Genomic DNA, 21653 nt, shown 5'->3' with positions numbered 1-21653 from the left:
ATTAACGGATATAATCGACTATTTTGGGTTCTGGACTGTCTGAGAATAATCTCTTGGTTTCACCTGTTGCTGGCAGGAATAGGAGGGGGAGAGTTCAAGGGGCTCTAAATAGTTGTTATTTACAAATGGAGTATAAGCAGGCTGAGTAGCTTGAGTAGGCATTATGAGACGCTCAAATATCTGACCCTACCCCTCATAAATTAACAAGGTCAGCGGTTGATTTGGGCAAACATCGGAGTACATGACATACATACAGAGAGTACTGTTTCTACGCTTCGATCTCGAAGTCTTGATCGATCGATTAAAATGCCCCTCACAATTAAGATAAAACTCCTCCGTGCTTTGTCTGTGATCCAATGCTGGTTATCTTTGTGGCTGATAGTGCTCGGAATCGTGGAAATTGTGCGAGTAAAATGGAGATTCAGTGGGCTCGGAATGCCCATTTGGACTGGAGTGTTGGTATGCAAACAAATTCGTTTTTTATTACCTGGCTCACGTTATCTTGGCGAATTGTCCTCAAAAGAAACGTTGTGAGGTTTTTCCTGTAATCAAATATTTGAGTTTGTGTTTATTTGATTCCATATAGTATGTTATTGAAGCATAAATTAGATTCCTTTTATATCTTGGAACCTTCCTGAAAGAAAGCGAGATACGATCGATCGATTAAAGATATTTTGACAGGACTACTCGGGGGTGTATAGATATGGGAGATCGTGGAAGAAATACATTTAGATGAACAGTATGTATCCTGGATGAGATTATTATATTTAAACCCAAGTTTCTTTCATAAGAGACCTTAACTTTGATGACAGACGACACATAGATTTTAGATATGTTTCTGTGGGTAATTTGGACTTCATGGACGCCAAAATTCACTGAATGTGATCATAGTTTGTCCCTTCTTTAGTGAAATGAGCTTTAATCACCCCCATTGCCTCTCAGTGTAGTGTATGGATAATTCAATGGGATCATAGATCCAATAATGCAACATGGATTTTGAATGTACATGTATTTGTCACATAACCAACCACCCCTGTGTGGGGTAAGTGGGGTAGCTATGGTGGTGCTTGTACAGGATAAGGTATCCAAGGTGATTCCTCTGAAAAAAAAGGTTTTTGACCGTTTTTTTTTTTAACTTTCCTAACATTTTCTGTTTTAAAAGATTAAATAAAAAAGATAGGTCACTCACCTGCTTGTTTAACCCTGTAACTCCCATGATCTCATTTATAATTCTCCTTACTGTCTGCCATACAGTTCTTGATGTTCGTTTGGAGAATTTGGTATGGAATCAGCTTTTAATCCCCTAACTGATATTTTTCTTTATTCTTGTCACTTGTGTGCTTGATATTGTATTGATATTGTAAGGAGAAATTCTGTCTTGGTCACTCAGGAGTTGAAGGATTAAGAGACAATAATTATGATGCTGGCCTAACTTGTACTGCATTAATCCCATGCATTATTTCATTGATTCATAGTACATTTTGCTGTAGCTAGAGGCTAGGGATTTAAAAGTAACACTTAAGAAAAAAAAAACTTGATGGGTAGAAAGTCTTAAGTGTGCAGAAAAAGGATTAAAAATTGAAAATGTTTTTGTTTCCTACTGATTTTCTGTTTTTGCACAGGGAAAAAAACTGCTACAATGTGATAATTAGTTCCTAACAGTTTATTTCTAATCATCTGCCATAATTTTGAGCAGTTCAATTTTACAGTTTTTGGACAAGATTCAAATTTCTGAATTCTGCACCTCCTATGTTTTCATCTGCAGGTTGCTCTTACTGGTTCATTTGGTGTTTTGATAACTTTTAAATTTCTGCAAAAGTCACAGGGAGTGGTAACTATTCCTCAATATTTAGTAAGTTTAAACTTGATTGTTCATTTTGAACCTGATTTTTGCTATTTAATGTGGTTTGACTATACATGTAAGTGTAGAATTCTTCAAAGTCTATTTAGACTGCAAACAAGTCTTAAACATTCAATTGGTATTTCATGTTTGCCAGGTACAGTGGTTACAGTTTTGTACGTAGACATTCTTTTACTTTTAGTAAGAGTAAACCTATGTTGTACCTGATCATTTTTTACTTGATGTACATGTATTCCATATATTGTGGTTGCCATGAAGTAAACCTATCTTGTAGCTGATCATTTTTTACTCGATGTACATGTATTCCAAATATTGTGGTTGCCATGATGTAAACCTATCTTGTACCTGATCATCTTTTACTTGATGTACATGTATTCGATATATTGTGGTTGCCAATGGACCTCCTCTACATTTTAGTAGTACATGTAAGGTTCATTTTATTCTTTGCTCATGCCATTTATAATGGTAATAGGACTGAGTGAAGGCCAGTTCAGTCTATAATTATACAAGTGGTTACAAAATCGGATTACTGCACAATGGGAGTCCAATTTGTTAATCACAAGTATGATTACAGACAAAATTGGGTGACACAAAGTCCTGTTACCAATCAATCAAAACTATGACAAAATTTAAGAAAGAAACTATGGGCACTGATTATAGGTTTTCATAAAAGAAAAACAACTTACACTGAAAAATCCACGACAACAGCATCTGTATGCACATGACATTTACTGCTCACTTACACAAGCATGATATGTCAACTGTCATATTACACCGTCCAATTACAAGCATGACACATGCACCATCCTGTTAGTGCTCAAATTGCACTGGTAATAACCAGTCATGTTCAATAATTTTGTCACAGTTTTGATGAAACTGGTTACCTTAAGATTTGTTAACTTTTAGTAAGTGAGAACTTGGTTTCTTATAATTAACTTCTTGTATTCAATGTGGTTACCATGATAGACTTCTTCAACACTTAGTAACTGTTAATACTAGTTTCAAATGTTTATTTTGTACTTTGTGCATGACATCTAAATGGTTACCCAGAGATTCCTTAAACCTTTAACTCCCCAAGATCTGATTGTTAATTCTCCCTTCTAAATGCTACACATTTCCTTGTAAATGAGTTACAAGAATTTGGTGTAACAATTTGTACCTGATAAGTTTGAATATTCTCATTACCTGTTTGCTGGATAATTTTTAGATATTGCAGGGAGAGGTTACATGTTCATCACTTCTGGGAGTTAGAGGGTTAACATCAAGTGTAAACTTATTTGGTTATTTTGTACTTTTATCAGGGCTGGGTTGTTCAAAGCTTGGTCAAGATACATGTAACTAAAGGTTCTTGTGAAATCTGATTTCAGATCTGAAAGCTTGAAAAGAAGCTTTAGTATAATTGTTTTTGTCAAGAACTTGATTATTGGATGCTCTTAAGAAAAAAGAGAGAAAAAACTAAAAAAATGCTGGAAAGGAATTTGGAAAAAAGAAACCCAGATTAAAAGTTAACCTTGGGTTAGCAGTAATGGGTCTTTAAACAACTAAGTCCTGAAATGTTTGCTAATCTGTTGTGGTTGCCATGGAATTCCTAAATATTAAGAGAGTGTAAACACACAGTACTCAAGTTGTTAAACTTCTACAAACTCCATTTTTATATTTTAAGGCAATGACATTGATGGGTTTCTCCCTGGTGTGTGGTATTCTCTCAAGCATGATCATGTTTAATTATGGGCTGGAATTGGCTGTGGCAGGCCAAAGGTCATATCTATATTATACTGGCAACCGTGATTTTGCTGACAACTCTTTCACCCCGGCTAAAGTACCTCTTTCTGTTGATGCTCGTTTCAAGGAGGAGCATGCCCTTGTGGGCTCCATCTTTGCATTCACTTTGCTGGAAATGATTGCAGCTTTATGGTCTGCCGCCCTCTGCTTTGTCAATGATCAAAAGCCAATGGACAAGAATGAAGATGTAAGTTTCACATTTGAGAGCTCATTGACAAAGATTTTGATACATAGTTAGTATATCAAGTAAAGTGATGATCAATAGGACAACAAACAACAAAATTTATTTACCTCTGAGTCAGCAATTAAGATACATATCGCACTATCCCTACCTGCAAAATAGCAAAGCTATTGAAGGTGAGAGGGAAATAAACATTAAAATAAAATCTTCAAGAACAAGTTGAACTGAACTGAAAGGATCAATGCAAGTGAATGGAAATTTTTGGTATATGCAAAAAAGAACCTAGGAAAAAATCAGGCTTTGATGAGTTTTGAATCTTTGCCATCCAGCTTATACATGTATTTGGGTACTACCACAACTGAGCTGTGATTAGCCAATTTTGAGAGGGTTCTCAATCTTCTTCCCTGTGAAGGAATCTGATGGAATATATTTCATTAAAATTGTTATCAGATAGGTACAGAGTGGGCAAATATTCTAGAGATGCCTCTTGGGGAAGGAAGAACCTTCTTGAAATTTGCCTCTCTTCCATCATGTGGCTTTGTAGCTCAATCATTAAATAGTATCTGGGGGTATGGGCTTGGATCCCACCAAAACCAGAATTTTTTCAGGGTTTTTTTCTCTGCAAGTGCTAAAATTGCAACTCATCTGTGATACTCATTTCTTGACTTCATGGAATTGCAATTTAATGACATTCATTATGAAACTGCATAATTATTAATCTAATCAGTCATTACACAGGATGGTCAGGACCAATATTTAATTGCCAATACATCAAACATAAATGAAACATCTAAAATAATCACAGTCCTGCAATTAGGAGTTACAGAAGTGTCATGCATTATCTGAGAGTGGTTGTAAGAAATCAATCACTCATCAAATATGGGCAACTCATCAATTGACTAGTCATTTTTTCAAGGCTATTGTTACAATGTATTTTGATATGTTATATTATATTTGTAATAATACTGTAATAACAAAATAATATAATAATATGTCAATACACCCCTGTCCATTGAGACATTGAAATAATAACTATAATAATAATAGTACTGATATTATTATTATTATTATTATTATTATTATTACAGTAATGTATGTTGAGAAGCAATCCAAGTTTTTAACTTTAATACTAATTCTGATTATGACCTCCATTCACCTGTAGTATGAAGTTGATCCCTTGATGGAGGGCGTTGGACAAAGCCAACAAGCGAGTGGTGCATCATGCTAATTGTGTACATGCAGTTACTTGTATTAATTAATAGATTCCATGTTGCTGTGCACCTTTTCAGTTATAGAGTATAGATGATGTCAAAATGTGGTTAGAATAAAAATTTCGTACAAGTGGTGCACTGAAGTGTGTCACTGATATTCTTACCATGTTTCACTTCATCTGTGATCTGTGGCAACTTGAATATGGTAAAATACCAAAATGCTTTTAATGGTGATGTCATCGATGCATCTGTCTTCCAATATATTGTGAGAACCAATCAAAGTGAAGGTATGATTTGGCTTATATAACGATAAGTAGATAACAATTATAGTAATATTGTGACCCATGGGCTTCACAATAAGCACTGTCTCTCATGATAGGAACCTTAAGCAGTTAGGACGGCAAATTGCCAAGGGGACGTTAAAAGTATATACTCAAAATTGAATTTATATTTTTAGTTAGAATTTCGCCATCGTAGTTTGCTAAACGTCCCTGATATGTTGAAATCAACTACTATATCACAAAAAAAATTGTTCTGAAGTGCTTCATGTTGTTTACAAAACAACCCTTGTTACCAGAGTTTATCATTGTAGAATTTCTCGAAATGTAACGCTAGCAGTAGAGTATGTCACGAAATGCAACGCATGTGTTCTGAAGTGCTTCATGTTGTTCAAAAACAACCCTTGTTACCAGAGTTTATCATTGTAGAATTTCTCGAAATGTAACGCTAGCAGTAGAGTGTCACGAAATGTAACGCATGTGTAATGTCACCGGATCTCGTGATTATCACGTGACGCGTGTTGAATTGTAACCTGTAAAGAAACCTGGTGGTTTTTCGGATGCGTAGTTTTCTTTGATGTTTTGATATATTCAGTGGAACGTTTTCGAAGTAAATTGTCTTAAAGAGTTAAAAATTTGTGTTTGCGCATTATTTTAAAATTATCATAATTAGACTTATGACAAGGCATCATCTAGATTCTGCTTGGTTTGCTGCTGGGCACAAACCATCGCTTGCTTCTTACACTACAGTGTTCAGTTTCCGGCCTTTCTGAGATCGAGGGTATTTTAATATCTTACCAGTGCACTGGAAAAAAAATTGCCCTCTCCAAGTTTTATATTTTCTTTTTTTAAGTAAAGCTGCTTTTTACAAAACTTGAATATTTTCTTGTGTGTAGCTATCAACATAAAAGAAAGTTCGTTAAAGAAATCAATATGACAGTCTCTAGATGCATCAATAATTTATTCCTTTTCTTTTCCTGATTCGAATAGACATCTGCATGATTCCTTGGGTGTGCAAAACAATTAGGGACCTTTAGCAAACCACGACGGCGGCGGCAACGAGAACGAGGCTAAACAAAGGATATAATGAGCAGAACATTAGCTCAGCACGTGCGTTTTTAAACTGTGTTCATTTCCTTGCCGTCCTTTGCAAAATGATAACGTGAACTCGTCAACATCTGCGTGGTCTGAGAAAGGAAACCCCGACGATAAATTAGTCAAGTTTCTATATTGAACTCAACGTTTCTCTCATACATTATTCTATGGTTAACTTGCGGAACCGAAAGAGATCGTAAACACATCCAGCCATTCGCGAAGTTCCAACTAAAAATATATATTCATTGGCGTTGCTGTCCTAACTGCTAAAGGTCCCTAATTCATTATACGGGGAAGGGGGGAGGTGGCTATGGAAGATTGCACAAGGCTCAATACTTAAAGTAGACGTATAACTTATGGCTGGAAACTGGATAAGATACTGTAACACTGTATGATAAGACGGTTCAAATAATGGCAATTCCTTAACGAAATGGAATTTTAAAACTGTCTATTGTCGGGAAAGGGGTGAGGGGTGGAGGGGGTGTCACCATACCCGTACGGGCCACCATCCAATCTTATGAGAAAGCTACCCTCTCTTATATGACGCCCAAGCATTTTACTTCGAGTTATTTGGGAAAACATTTTCTACAAATAAGCCTCCCACCTACCCTAATACATAAACAAAAACATTAACAAAGTAAGTAGCTACTGCGTTGTTAATTCGAGCTAGTTGTGTTTTGTACAAAATATATTTGTTTGTAAACTTTTATATATATATTGTTTGTGCGCAACTTGCAGTTTTTTTAACTAGTTATTTGCTAACTGTATTTAAAACTAACTGTAGCTGGCCAGAAATGAGATATTAAAAGAGTAAGTTACATTTTGATCTTCGAAAAGTTTTCCAAGAATCGAAGCGAGAAGCAAGGTTCAATTGTAAAATTTTCAGAATTTTCAACACAAAGCTACAGTAGGCAGTTTCCTTTCCGTGAATTTCATCAGTGTACTACGCAGGTCTCGCATATGCAAGAAATTCGTACGGTTTTCACCGCGAAGCAGGAAAGTTAGCATTTCTTTGAGTAAAAATTTGGTTTCGAAATATTTCTTTGTCAATTTGCCTTCCCTTTTATTCACGGTTTTTGGGTTAATCTGACTCAATTGTATTAGAACTCGTTTCTCATGCACAAATTTTGTCCGCTCTGTTATAAAAGAATTAGTGCACGCTTTTAGCTGTGCGAATGTCGAGTTATTGACGCACTTGAGAAGCTTGGAGAGCACTAAAGAGGCTAGAGTTGCTCTCGGCTTCGTCTCAGGCAATTGTTATGCTACTTTCGTGATCTCCAAACTTTCCGCGTGCATCAATATGCGCACGCTAAGCATTTCACTTTCACTACACCTGTCCTTTTGGCAGAATAAACGTTTATGATATGGTTTTTTTCAATCAACTTCCTTTGGTTTTTAATGATTTCAAATTGTGGGAAAACTTTGCCAGAACCACATGACGGAACACGGTAATGTGCTTCGATTTGGTTCATTGATTTGCACTACGTAAAATTTCCGTTCTTAATTCCAGAAGTCTATTATTTTGACTATCAAATCATTCATCTTACTGAATACCTCTAGAAGTTTCAAATGACGGTTTAACTTCTTTAGGCAGAGTGAACGGAAGGACACAAAACACGTAAATCATTTTTTCAGCTAATAAGACTACGGAGTTGTTTTGACTCCACGACAAAGCATAAATGAAAGGCTAACATTTGACTGTTACTGAGAATTAATAATTGAGTCACCCTCAGGAAAGTTCTTTATTGAAACAATAACAAGAAAATTGAATTGATACGAGGATTACACACCTAGAGTAACTCCAGGTTTTTCTATTCTATTTTTTCATCGTTTTTGTTTTGTTTTTAGCCTTGTTTTGAGGAAATTTCTTAGGGTTAGGCTAGCCCAAAATGTCAAAGAACAGGGGATACATTACCAAACAATTTTAAACACAAGTGACTTTTGAAGTTAATAAACCGTGACACAAAGAAACTTCTTGAGGAATTTTTTTAAGTGTAGCCTTTCTCTGATTAAGAATCAACCACGATAAAAACCAATCAGAAAAAGAAAATTTATCACGAGAAGCAGTAAAACCAGGCACACTGCTTGAAGCGCGGGAAAACGCGCGTGACCAAGTCGTCTTCGGTTTAAGTTTAGTTTCTGATTGGTAACTGACGGTCGATGGTTTGTATCCCACGCTATTGACAGTTGTGGTCTATCTTTTATTTCTATTTTTTTTTATTAAGATCCTGCTTCCTTGAGTTTCATCTTACAAAACATTTTCTACACTTTCACCTCCTCCCTGTAGAAATGAATTAAGTGCCGCTGGCGATACGATAACTTTATTTAATATACACGGTCCAATTAAGATACCAAACTATCTACCTAAATAAAACAACAAAAATTAAAAAAATTCCTCGAAAATAAAAACAGCTTTTCATGGAGGCCGTGTCTCAAAATTTATTTAAACTTACTTCTGATCAGATAAGACCTGTCAATAGCGTGGGATACAAAGCATCGACCGACAGTTACTAATCAGAAACCAAACTTAAACCGAACACGACTAAGTCATGCGCGTTTCCCTGCGCTTCAAACAGTGAAAATAAAAACTGCTTTTCATGGAGACCGTGTCTGAAAATTTAGTTAAACTTGCTTCTGATAAGATCGCTCCTCTTGACACCTCGTCGAAAAAACCTCTCCTTTGTTTTTTGCTTGGGCAAGGTATTGGGATAAATGTTTCAGAATAAATTGCGTCTCCACAAGCCAAAAAATAATAGTGACAAAACCGCCTTAAAGGACTGTGATCGGAAGTTTTGTTCTTTCACACTTTGCAAAAATCGTCGCACTCTGCAACACCTGTCGTATTTTATGATCACACTTGTCGCACTTTGCAATAACAGACCATATGGTATAATATAAGCCGAAAAATCTTGAAGAGTTGATTGGTTGACAGCGTCACCAAAATGGATGATATGACAAGGTTACCATGACAACACTGCACACAATGGGTTTTTTTTTACAAAGTACGACAAGTGTTTAACAAAATATGACAAGTGTCTACAAAGTATGACGTGCTATTGCAAAGTATGACAAGTGTTATAACAAAGTATATGACGTGTTATTACAAAATACGACAAGTGTTATTATAAGGTATGACAAGTGCGCGTCAGCTAACTTTTTTATAAAGTGTGTTGGTCCGTCATATGCGAGAGCTTTTTTAATCAAAAAGTGCGATAAGTGTTTTTACAAAGTGGGACAATTATAACAAAGTGCGAGAAAGGAATTTTTAATTTTCATTGGAAGTTACAAGTTGATTTCAAATAGTTCACAGACATTTCTTGCCCTTGTATGGTAGATTTTAATAAGCACACTTGCATGTACATGTGACCGAATCATTCCCTCTTACGAAGGTATATATAAATATATGAAGTTAAAGGTACCGCTTTCATCGAGGAGCTTCATCTGTTTGAAGGAGAGACGATGATTATTTCCATTCGTGCTGATGAACAGATGAGATACTCGCACTTGCTTCCGGTTGGCAGGATGCTGATTTGAATAAGCAAATATTTTATAAATAAGGCTCATAAATTAGTTTTTAAAAGGAAAAAAACAAAACAGCGCTTTGCACCTGGTGAAAATAACCTCAATGCCATTGTTCCGTTCATTTAGAAAAAAAAAACTAGTTACTCACGTAAGGAAAGAGCAATCGAGTTTTGAGCTGTCTATAACATTCAATCTCCTGCCAAAGAGAACAACGTTCGTTAAAAATTTGCGGGTGCCATACATGTGCTGCTACCAAGTCTCGAGCCATCATTGGATTACCGACATTTTCTTATGGTAACGCGATAAATTGGGCGATGAGTAAGCTCCAATCCGGCAAAATGTTCACAGACCGGTCTCTACGTCTTTCGCTGAGTAAGTAAAAGCTTTATCACATCTCTTGGTTACGCGAGAAGAAACACGATGAAACAGGGATCTGAGATATTTCAGATAGATGCAAACATCATGAATCCCTTTAGCCAAAACTGAGAAGCATAAAGCCAATTGGCCCTCATGTAGCTCTCTGAAAATTTTCATGATTACTTTCACTACGAAAGCGATGAAAATAATTGAATTGGAGTTTCGAGCCTTTCGCAATGTTTATTCTAAATTCTGATAAGAGGAAAAATAAAATTGGAAAACGATTAGCCAGGAAACAATTGGTCGCATGCAGTTTAAATGATATATTAAGTAAAGCTTTTAATTCATTACTGCTTTGTCTTGACGAAGAACACATGCAAAAGGAAGACACTATTACATTCCGTACAGAAGCGAGCCTGTTAGCAATTCGGAATCTAAAACGCCATTATCTGCCGTTTATCGAGATGAATGTTAATCAGCAGTAGTGGAGAGATTTTACTTCAAGTTTCTTTGCTAAAATTTAGATCTGAAGCTGAGTGAATGTGCAACGGAAAAGTTTAATACTCCGGTTAGAATAGTAAGTCATAAAATAAATCATCAAAATATCGAGGGCGAAAATGTTCAAATTGATGATATTCATTGTTTTTGCAATAATGCTGTGTAACTTTAATTGAATTCGAACTATGAACAGCATTTTTCTGCTTTTTGGAAGCGAATTTTGTAATGCATTTTTTGACTGGCATCCTCTAGACCCTATAGGAGTACACATTTTCTTCATATCATTTGCTGTCTACTTTTCCTATCTACTTATTGATGGCTCAGAACAAATTTGCGAAGGCAAAGTCCTCATGTAATCAACCTAACTTTAGAGCGTAATATTAAGATTACGATATTTTTCACGCTTAATTTGAAAAATTAAAATATTTCAGGTGTAAAAATACACCGTTCTCGACTAGGAAAAAATTTAGCTTCAAATTTCTGCTGTAAATCTTTTCTTCTGACATGCGAACTTGCGCCTCGCTATAAAATAATAATAATTATAACAATAATAATAATAGTGAAACACCGATTTTATTTTCGAAATACTGTGGCATGATTTTTTCAGATTTACAGAAAAACTGGTGGTTAGAGCATGCCTAAATTTTGTTATATGTAATCCCCCACGGGACTTTAGGGAATAAGGTGAGCGTACACACACTAAATCAAAAGAACTAGGTTTAACACGTGAGCTGCGTGTTAGTTACTTGCCTCGTTAACTTTGCAGCCATTGTCTTGCTTCGCATGGTAGAAACAAAGGAACGTGTTAAGATCTTGCCCGAAACTTCGAACAATACGACGCGCCACTTAAAGTTGAAGTTGCTTTCGATTTGTACATAGAGCGATAAGAATTTATAGTTTACGAGGTAAGAATTAAGTTTAAAAAAAGGAATTCATGTCTTCAAACTGAGCTCCTATAGACCTTGTAAAACACGTCGTGCTCATTGAATTCCGTGTGAAAATCCTGAGGGAAAGATTTGCCGTCAATATTACTCTTTTTCTTACAACTTTCGGATAGGACATAAGATCTTCTTTATTTTTGCTTATATTCTGTTAGTAATATACTTCGCAAAAAAACCATTCTCACAATTAAGAAGATGATAAACATAAGTAACAAAGTGAGTTGGGGTGTACAAGATAAGCTGGCGTGGTAAGGAAACAGTGGAACTTAGCTCGCTAAAAAGAAAAAAATCTAGCGTGTTCTAGAAACAAAGCTCTACCGTGCTAGCAAGATATGAACAATGGCTACGAACACGCTTTCCAAGATCAATTGTTTTTATGCGCATAACTGCACGGTAAGCGTGTCATGCCATTGGCGTGCGAGCGTGTTAGAACGTGCCGTGTCCTTGCGTTCACCTTATTCCCTGAAACCACGTGGAGGGTCACATATTAAAATGCTTATGGGTAGGATAGCAAAAGCTAGGCTTATAAGACCTACAAAATCTTAAGTCGTTCAACTTTTATCGTGTCTAGGTTAGGTAACATGGGACGTGTTCACGTGACATCATCAACTGTCTTATACACACAATCTGCAATAACTGTTAAATTCAGTTAAATAAAAGAAAAATGCTGTCAGTTTAGAGCTAACTGGTATTCCTTCAGCAGCAGCTCGGAAAAGAGAAAGAAAATGGTTAAACCCTTAACTCTCTCTCTGTTTTCTTTTTAGATATCATTGAATTAACACACGTTCCTAACCTATTTTCCCCTCCATCCAGTTTTCTCGCCTTATATCTCTTTTCGAGAAATGCTTCTTCTAATAGTCTTATTTTGTTTGGAATAATAGTATTCTAGTTGTAAGCAATGTATATTTTTGTTTTCTCTTATGCAGTTACCCTTACTTTGATGATGCAACTGCAAGGACCAGGTGAAGCAATGTAGATCCAATTTTATTATACACATACTGATGAAATACCAGTATTTTCCTTTTACTAAAAAATCATATCTTCATCGCGTGCAGTGAAGATACTATTTTTATCTTTCATGTTTGAGGATATTGGTGTCGCCATGGTTACAAACATGATCAGCCAATTACAAGAGAGCTTCTAGCTCAGGCGCGCGGCCGGTTCTTTTGAAATTTCATTAGTATAAATTAAATAAACGGATCATTACATGGCCGCTTGGGTTTACAAGTTTTATCTTCGTTTTTATCTTCTCACACTCACTCGTGAGAGATACTTTCGGCACGAGAAGATAAAATTCGTATCCCCACGCGGCCATTTAATATCCTCTATTTATCATATATGCACAAGTAGGAATGATTTCTGACTGATTTCTTCAATACCGAAAATTCATGCACAGATTATTATAAGGGATGCTTTTACGTGGAAAGACGTCGTAGATTCATCTGGCAACCTTTATAATAGTATCTCGTGTATATCATTCAAAGACCATTATCTGTAACATTTCTTAAATCTACACTGACATGACACAGTAGGTAAAATCAGAGCACTTTCAAGAAGGCAAAATGCCAAAATAGAGAGAGATGTATTGCATGATATGGATCGATCAAATACTCTATAGATATTAGGAAAAATATCAAGTTCTATGACACGTGTTCTCGCTAGTTTAGAATCACCTTTGACTATGATCATCATCATTATTACTTTCATCATTAGTATCATTATTATTACGATAATTAAGACTATTATTGTCATTAGCAACATCCTTGCCAATGTTATTGTTTATATCATTTTCATTGATATTATTATCATTATTACGCTCATTTGTAGTATGCCCAAATCCTTCTTTTGAAAACCGTTTGTACACATTTTTGGAGAAGGGAGGAACATGGAACAAGAACAGAGACCATTGTCGAAGCCAAGGAGGAGACCTGGTTTCCATAGAGACAGAAGATGAACGGAATTTTATCAAGAAAGAGATTCAGAAGTCCAATGATACATTTTATCATATTGGCTTAGAAAAAAAAGCTGGCAATTGGACTTGGGTGAATGGAAGACAACTAAATTTCAAGCAATGGATAAAAAACTTGTCTAACCCTGATGGAGAGGTAGCTTCCATTTCTTGGAAGTCTAACGATGGATTTATGCAAGTCAAATCTGGAACTAGGGATGCAGATTCTCCTTACATTTGTGAGTTTCATAAAGGTAATTCAAAACTACAACTGTCTTAAAGAGAGTAATTAAGGTACAGGGAATTCCTGAAACGCTAAGACGTTATCACTATGGATCCTGCAGCTTTCACTAATATTAGAAAAGAAGTGGCTTTGTGCTAGAAGCTTTAATGTAAGGCCAATGTGATTGACAATGGGCCCTTCCCTATTACGCTGGCATTTTCTTTGGCCTACTTTGGCTCACGGAGCAATTCATATGGCACTTTTCCACAACATTTTTCCTTGCTGTTTGTGTTCTAGCACTTTTAAAGAACTTCAGGAAACTGAAATTCTCCAAGCTCTCCACATATATGCTGTCTCTCCATTATAGTTGCGCCTTCGAACGCCTTGCAGGTCAGCGGTTAGTTTGCCTAGGTTGTACCCAGCCCTTGCTAAAAATCAAACTAAGATGGCTTCAGCAGGCGTTCAGCTTTCTTGGGAGAGTCAAATGCCAGTTTTAACAGTTGCGAACATAATCGGAAAAGGGTTAAAATGATCAGACGAAACGATGAGTAGAAATGCTACCCACTTATGGTAATGTAAGTGAAGTGTAATCATGGTTATGTTAGTGTTATATCAATAAGTTTTGATTTTGCGACATCATTGAAAGCAATGATAATTTAAATAGATTTGGCTATGCAAATAATGTTACTATACAGTATTATTATTGATAGATTATTGTACCTTCACATAAAAACTAGCCGTTTGTTTGTAGCGTTTCCTTTACATTTGATAACAAAATAGGTAAACTTATGTACAGACGCCATTATCTAAAAGCTTCAGGAAATTCACGCTAATTGACCAGAGGTCTATACCATAACTCTTGATCGATTTAAGTTGCCACTTTATTTTGATCATCTATGAAACTATGAAGCTTCTTACAATCAAGATGAATTTTTGCTTCCAGTATTATGAATGAAGTTTGGTCGAGAAAAAAAATACATCTTAGCCCACCAAATACTCCATTTTAGCCCATAGTGCCCGGAAAAGAGTTAATAACTGTCATAATATACAGGTCTTAGGTTTACCCTCGGGTAAAAACGATTGCAGGTTTATAAGTGATAGTTTTCCCGCCTGCTATCTGTATCAGTAACAGGAGTAACAGTAATTGAAAATACTTCCAGTCATGGGCTTTGCTTTAATCAAAGGTAGTATGTTTCTTTTAGAGATTTGGATGGTCGGTCAACATCTATTCCTAAACTTATTTTGTGTTGTAGCTGTTTTATGCGTTCTTCACAACAGAATGTCCTATTTATGCTAAAAAATTCTTTTTTTCCCCCTAAATTTATCAATATCAGTGGTAACATCATCACCCTCACCGTTACCTGCTGCACCCTCTGCACCATTGATGTCGACATGGACACAATCGGCTCTATCACCGCAAGTATCGTCATCATCGTCACCGAAAAAGTCGCCTTTGGAGTTTTTGTCGCCGTCGCACTCACCCTCACTCACGTCCTCGCCTTCATCCACACCTTCGTCCCCGTTTTTACTCTCTAAATCACCTTGTGCTTCGTTATCACCGCCGTTGTCGCCATCGCCATCGCCATCGCCCATTACCGTCCCCTCCGACTTCAACATCGCCGTTGCCGTCGACGTCGAGAACAATTCAGAAGCTGGTGCGTACTCCATTCAATCATAGCCCCTGTGCTTGTCTTTGGCCCATAAGTGTAACTGTTACTTTCTCCTTTTTAGGTGAGGGAATATGTTTTTAAACTTGCCAGAATAGATGTCACCAGAAACAATTCTATACAGGTATTTTAGTCTTTGGAATTTTCATTAGAGACTCAGATCTATTCTTTGACTTGCATTAATGCCAAGTAATTATCGTCTTATTATAACCTTACCAAAAAGTATTTCATATAACTACAGGAGGCCATAGGAGTTTTCGAGGACTTCTTCACAGGTATTAAAAACATCACGAAACCTGCTATCATTGAAGAGGCTGAAACAAGAAGGAAATCAATTTTCAAGGTGGCAGTCAACTTCGAGAGATATGCTCTCAGTTATAGCAAGCACCACCTGATAAGGATGAGGTCTTTAGAAGTGATCAAAAGCCGCAAAATGGGTGAGTCGGAACACAACCATCTTTTCAGATCAGGGGTGATATAGCACTTGTCTATCTACTGAGTGGGTGAGTGGTTCACAAAATGGATGACTGCTTAGATGATGTGACAGTTTATACACGTGATCTGTTGAGAAACGTCACTATTGGATCAAATTGGTCAATCTATTCCCCGACTTGGACTTTTTGTTTTTCAATTACGATGGTAGAGGAAGGCATTTGAAGATATTTCAAAAAGGAAAAAAATAAACGCCTCTTAAAACTCTTCTCGTCGATGTTTTTATGATCGTAAAGATCCGTAACTTTTGAGAGGAAAAGAAAAGAAATGCCTTTGTGCGTTCACATGTTATTGTTTAGTTCAATACCAGCTGAACCATCCATTATTCTTTCTCCGTCAGTACTGGTTTTTAAAAAAGCCCACCGACAAAGTGCCAATGACTTCTATTTCGGAGAACAAGAATTGCAAGCGAGCATGAAAGTTTCCTCAGCAAATTTTGCGAACAATGGTTTGTATTGACTACTTTTTTTAAACCTTAATTTGCAATGTACCTTTGTTTTCCTTCCAAATAGCAATTGGTTTGTCAAGTTGCACAGAGATCGATATCCTTTTCCTTTTTTTTTCCTTTAGTGTCGCTGGTTGTTGGGATTGTGTACACAGATCTCCATGAAGTACTACTCACAGATCAACCCATCAGGGATAAAACAGGAAAAGAAAGGTGGCGTTATCTCTCTGATTTTATCAACCAAATGCAGCTTTAATTGCATATAAAAAAGAGAAAATTGCGGGCTCAGCAAAAGTGATGTGGAAAAAATGTCAAAACCCAGCTGGTATTCTGCTTGTCAATCACCATCAGCCAATCGTCTATGAAGTAACTGCGAATTTGTCATTGATTTGAAAAGGGTCTTAGCTTGCCTTATTCCTAATGATAACCATACTTTCAACCTTTTCTGTTTTCATTCATATTCAATTTTCTTCATAGGCATTTGGACTCCAGGATAATAGCTGTAGCTATGGATCCAAAACCGGAAGCATTGCAAGAAAATGTCATCCTCAAGTTCAGAAATCTCAGGGTAACAGAGATAGTAAAATTAAGACTAGTTAATCTGCGTTAAGTCTATTCTAAAGATTTAAAATGTATTTTTTAAGGCTGATGAAGGAGAGAAGAAATGCGTGTTTTGGAGTGGCTTCAGTGAAAGGTAAGGAACTGGAATATATCTTTTTTCCCCGGCAGTAAATTGTTTCTTGGCGGCAAATCAGGTAGACAGGTTAAGTAGTATTTTGTGTAAATATCAACAATCGAAATCATAAGTCAACAAAAGCGTTTAGGTTCTGAACTCGGTAGGAGAAGGAAATAATTGTTTTTTTTTGTTCCGCTTTTCTTTAATATTTCTTGTGTGATTAGGTACCTTTTGTATTTTTTCTGTTTTCTCTTTTTTGCAGCTCAGACGGATATTCAGAGAGAGGATGTCACGTTGTAAAATCGAAAAAACACTTACCAGACACAGTTTGCAGCTGCAATCATTTGACCCATTTTGCCGTTTTAGTCGATTACAACGGTAGCCCTAAGGTAATCGTATCTTTAACATTTTTAATACAATCCCTTTGATTTCGGTAACATTCTTTTTTATTATAATGAAATTTGTGTTACAGCTCACCGAGAAGGACACAATCATACTGGAAATTATCACTTACGTAGGATTAAGCCTTTCCACGACGGGGATACTTTTGACAATTATAGCCTATTACTTCCTCACGTGAGTACTGTTTAAGGATTAATCAAACCTCTAAGAAAATTCGCATGTAATTGGCTATCACCAGCCCGATTTCAGCACTAATAGGACAGTGTGTGCGTCATGCTTGAAATTGGAAGGTATAATAGGACAGTTAAAGGGACAGTTAAGACGCCATGGCCTTGTGAGTGGACAAAACACGTCATGTGAGTGCGTTGTTGTCTCGCATTTTGACAAGTTAACTGTACCTTTTTTTTTATGAAAACGTATAACCAATGTCTAGTTTTTTTTTTTTTTTAAATTTTGAACCTTGAAGAATTGTCGCAGCAATCTTTATGATAATGATTATATTTGCTGTGGATAAGAAAGAATAAAATAAAGATAAAATTTTTCCTCTTCAGTAGCAGTAGTAATTTAATTGCCTCATCTGTTACGACATGAAATGAGTATTATACGTTATCATAGAATTATTCGTTTTGTTTTGTTTGTTTGCTTGTTTTTATTTTGGTTTTTTTACTAGTGATGTTGATCAACCTCTGTCTCAAATACGTTTGAATCTCTCTGTGGCCATCGGAGCTGGACAAATAATCTTTCTCGCCGGGATAAACTCCACGAGAGACACGGTGAGTCATTTATAAATCCGTTATTTGAAAAAAAAAATTATTTTAAAGCTTATTAAATTTTGTAAATAGGAGAGTAAAAAAAAAAAACCTAATTTTTTCTCTCGCAGACTGCTTGTGTCGCAGTAGCAGCTCTGACGCAGTATTTCCTAATGGCTGCTTTCTGTTGGATGCTGATCGAAGCAATTTATCTCTATCTGCTTGTTGTGAAAGTTTACAACATCAACGAAAAGATACACATGTTTCACGTAATCTCATGGGGTACGTTACTTTAATTGTTGTGAGTTATTGGTACCTTCCTCATTTTGAATCGCTTCTGATTGGATATGTAATTCCGTGAGTTATGTGGACTTCCTCCTATTTATACTCAGGTTTACCCATCATCATGGTCGGTATTTCATTAAGCATCGCTGCTGGAAAAGAGGAAATTCAAAGCTATACCAGTGATAAATAGTAAGAAATTCCCTCTCTACTAGTCTCTTATCCTTCTCCGTCTTTTCCGTCTTTCACATAAAATCATTTTTTTCGTGTGTTTTTTGACTAATGTTTCGCTTCTAAGGTGTTTTGACACGGGGAGGTTGAAGGAGCTATTTCGTTCAAATCCATCTTTTTTTTTGTCCTCATCTCATTTCAAGCTGCTGGCTGTCCTCCGCTGACAACCTGATCTGGATATTCATCGCATTTGTGGCGTTCATTGAAGGTGTAAGTCGACCAATGATAGATTCTTCATTATTTCTTTAATGTACCAGGAAGAACGCATTTCTATTCTCGACGACCATACTCAAAGTTTGCAATATTTCTAATACTAATCACTCACACGATTTTTACAGTATTTCTGATGTTAGCTGTAGCTGTCTAGTCTCTCTTGGAGAATCGGAGCACGTAACTCGAAGACTCGGATTGGGGATTCACAATTTTCCTTTTTACGACGCTTCTGGCAAGACAGATAATTTTCTTTTTCTATTTAACGATATCTTATGATTAAAAGTACCAATTGTTTGTTTCAGCTCAACATTTTGATACTGGTCCGAGTCATAAAGGAGATGACCACACTTGTACAACCTATAGAAGAAGCCAACCATATTCAGCAAATACGGTAGGATCTAAACTTTAACATTTGACCAAACGATTGTAATGAGTGCAATTAGGGAAAAACAAACACACGAAAACGAATTGTTATAGGAGCGAGCTCTGAGGTATCTGGCTAATTCAGTTGGTTCACTACTAGTTAATCATAAACAACGAGGCGTTACGACTTCAACTGAAAGGTCAACTACGAACGTCTAATTCCACAAGTCACGTATTGTCATTGATCTTCAGACTTGGCGTAAGAACATGCCTAGTGATGTTTCCACTGCTGGGCGTTACGTGGCTATTTGGTCTTTTTTTACCATTACACAAAGCTTTCGCCTACATTTTCACCATCTTCAATTCTACTCAGGTGAGCTTATGAGTAGAACTGTCGATTATCAGTTGTCTGTATGAATACATTAATGCTCATACTACTTATAAGCCAAAACCAGATCCTCTCATATCCATCATATTATATTTTCGTGAAAAAAATCTTGGAAACAAAAAGCATTCAATTAGCCAATCAATATGAAAAAATTATCCTTTGGTTTATGAGACATGCAACTTGCTTAAATAAATTTTTTTCAACCTTTTTAATACGTTTTACAAGAACACTATACGTGATGATAAACTCACTGCATCAAATATCTCATACGACCCTCTATCACTGCTCATCAAAATCGACAAATTAAGGCTGATCTTGAAATAATTTTCTGTTTTAGGGTTTCCTGATTTTCGCCCTTCACTGCTTGCGAAACAGCCAGGTGAGACGGATACGAACCTGAGGATACACACCAAGAACATGATATTGATTTTGACATAAATCAAGATTTGAGTGCTCAGTAACTTATATTTTGTCGCCTGTACATCTACAGATTAGAGAGCGATTGAAAAGGAAGATGAACACCATTTTCCCAGCTACTGTGGATCATGGAAAGAAAACCTCAAAAATTGATCCAAATGATGCCGGCGATATGTGGGCAGTTGAATTGCAGTCTTTCAATGAGTAGCTCTTTCTTTAGAAAAAAGAAACGATTCAATCGACTTCTGGGAATACGCAGTCACTTAGTATGATAGAGCTGACGACGGTAGATCGATGTTCAATCTCGATGCGTTAGTTAAGTTAAGTCGTTCTGGTTCACATCGTTAGTCATTAATTATAATGATGTCATGAAAACTTAAGTTGTCCTTATAGTGCAGGGAGGTGTTGAGATAAGTTAACATTTAGAAGAGCAGCGAATGGCACCCGAAAAATCGTGAGTCTTGTACGATCATGAAATCTCGCCTCAAAGTCTCGCGTCTGTTTTTATGGCCGATAGTCTCTTTGAAAGGTGGCTAGAGCAGCTTGAAGCCAACGCCAAAAGCGACAAAAGTCAGTCCGCGGGCCTTAGCTTAAATAGAATCCGACATAATGCTATGAATAATACTACATTAAGTTATAATAAATGAATAATTATGATGTTTGTCTTTTATCTTCAGCACTCGTGAAAAGCATATTTTGGCTAAAAATGAAAAATTTGGATCCACCCATGTGCCTCATCATTTGACATAAACTAACGCATTTTCATTTTTTTTTCCTTTATTTATTTAGTAGTTGGGTGCCAAAGGCTATGTCGTTGATAAATTCAAATTGAATGTGAATCAAAATAATTCATGAACAAAAGAATAATGAAAAAACAAACAAATATGTAACAGATACGACGTCAATCTGCAGTTCATATCTATTTTAAACTTTATTAATTTGTTAGTATCTTATTGCGTATTTTTCATGCTTCGTGTCAAGAAAGTGGTATATATCTAAGAGTAATAAATGTCAAAAGAAATCTGGATGCATATGAACGGAATACTAACGATAAAAAGTGGTTCGAATTATATTCTGCAATGAATGTCCTGAGTCAGTATATCAGATCCAGCGCATCGTTATGAATGCTGAATATTCTACTGTCCCGTTCATCAGGAAAAATTATTTCTAAGATGAATGATAATAAAAAAAATCGATACAGAAATGACTTAGAGAAATATGTATACATGAATGAAATTAAAGAGAATTTGTCTCGCGCCACTTCTTGCTAAGCTTTATGAATTATTACATACATAAATCTTTGGAATAGCAACTTACGTGACATTAGCTCGTTGTGTCTGTCGGGGGGGTATTGCAACTTATCGTCGATATAAAAACCAAGGGTGGGGAGGGAAATATTACGGCAGATGCGTATTTCAGGATCTTAAAAAT

At 36.2% G+C, this 21653-nt stretch overlaps 2 protein-coding genes across 2 annotated transcripts; both read left to right on the top strand.

Annotated features, from left to right (window-relative positions):
- The first annotated feature begins 237 nt into the window (after positions 1–237).
- Positions 238–5874, top strand: LOC131769998 (uncharacterized). The gene is made up of 4 exons (XM_059085716.2): positions 238–459; positions 1766–1852; positions 3525–3830; positions 4987–5874. Exons 1-4 carry the CDS (start codon positions 307–309, stop codon positions 5050–5052), a joined length of 612 nt encoding a protein of 203 aa, XP_058941699.2. The 5' UTR covers positions 238–306; the 3' UTR covers positions 5053–5874.
- A 4270-nt stretch (positions 5875–10144) lies between these two features.
- LOC131770001 (adhesion G protein-coupled receptor L4-like) lies at positions 10145–20798 on the top strand. The gene is made up of 20 exons (XM_066167668.1): positions 10145–10302; positions 12653–12688; positions 13554–13928; positions 15232–15552; positions 15629–15688; positions 15806–16001; positions 16397–16504; positions 16627–16714; positions 16979–17069; positions 17146–17195; positions 17440–17566; positions 17650–17753; positions 18250–18352; positions 18460–18610; positions 18721–18802; positions 18985–19051; positions 19357–19445; positions 19670–19790; positions 20143–20184; positions 20296–20798. The coding sequence occupies exons 6-20, from the start codon at positions 15965–15967 to the stop codon at positions 20428–20430; spliced, it is 1395 nt and encodes a 464-aa protein (XP_066023765.1). The 5' UTR covers positions 10145–10302; positions 12653–12688; positions 13554–13928; positions 15232–15552; positions 15629–15688; positions 15806–15964; the 3' UTR covers positions 20431–20798.
- Positions 20799–21653: the final 855 nt, after the last annotated feature.

This window comes from Pocillopora verrucosa, chromosome 5 (genome assembly GCF_036669915.1).
Source record: "Pocillopora verrucosa isolate sample1 chromosome 5, ASM3666991v2, whole genome shotgun sequence".
Taxonomy (NCBI): Eukaryota; Metazoa; Cnidaria; class Anthozoa; order Scleractinia; family Pocilloporidae; genus Pocillopora; species Pocillopora verrucosa.
This window is presented reverse-complemented; position numbering and strand designations above follow the sequence as displayed.

Excerpts from the sequence above, each read along its gene's own strand:
- LOC131769998 (XM_059085716.2), top strand. The coding sequence starts at position 307 with ATGCCCCTCACAATTAAGATAAAACTCCTCCGTGCTTTGTCTGTGATC. Across the intron at positions 460-1,765 it reads CCATTTGGACTGGAGTGTTG|GTTGCTCTTACTGGTTCATT; the intron begins GTATGCAAACAA and ends TTTCATCTGCAG. Across the intron at positions 3,831-4,986 it reads CAATGGACAAGAATGAAGAT|TATGAAGTTGATCCCTTGAT; the intron begins GTAAGTTTCACA and ends ATTCACCTGTAG.
- LOC131770001 (XM_066167668.1), top strand. The coding sequence starts at position 15,965 with ATGAGGTCTTTAGAAGTGATCAAAAGCCGCAAAATGG. Across the intron at positions 19,052-19,356 it reads TTGTGGCGTTCATTGAAGGT|CTCAACATTTTGATACTGGT; the intron begins GTAAGTCGACCA and ends TGTTTGTTTCAG. Across the intron at positions 19,446-19,669 it reads AACCATATTCAGCAAATACG|ACTTGGCGTAAGAACATGCC; the intron begins GTAGGATCTAAA and ends ATTGATCTTCAG.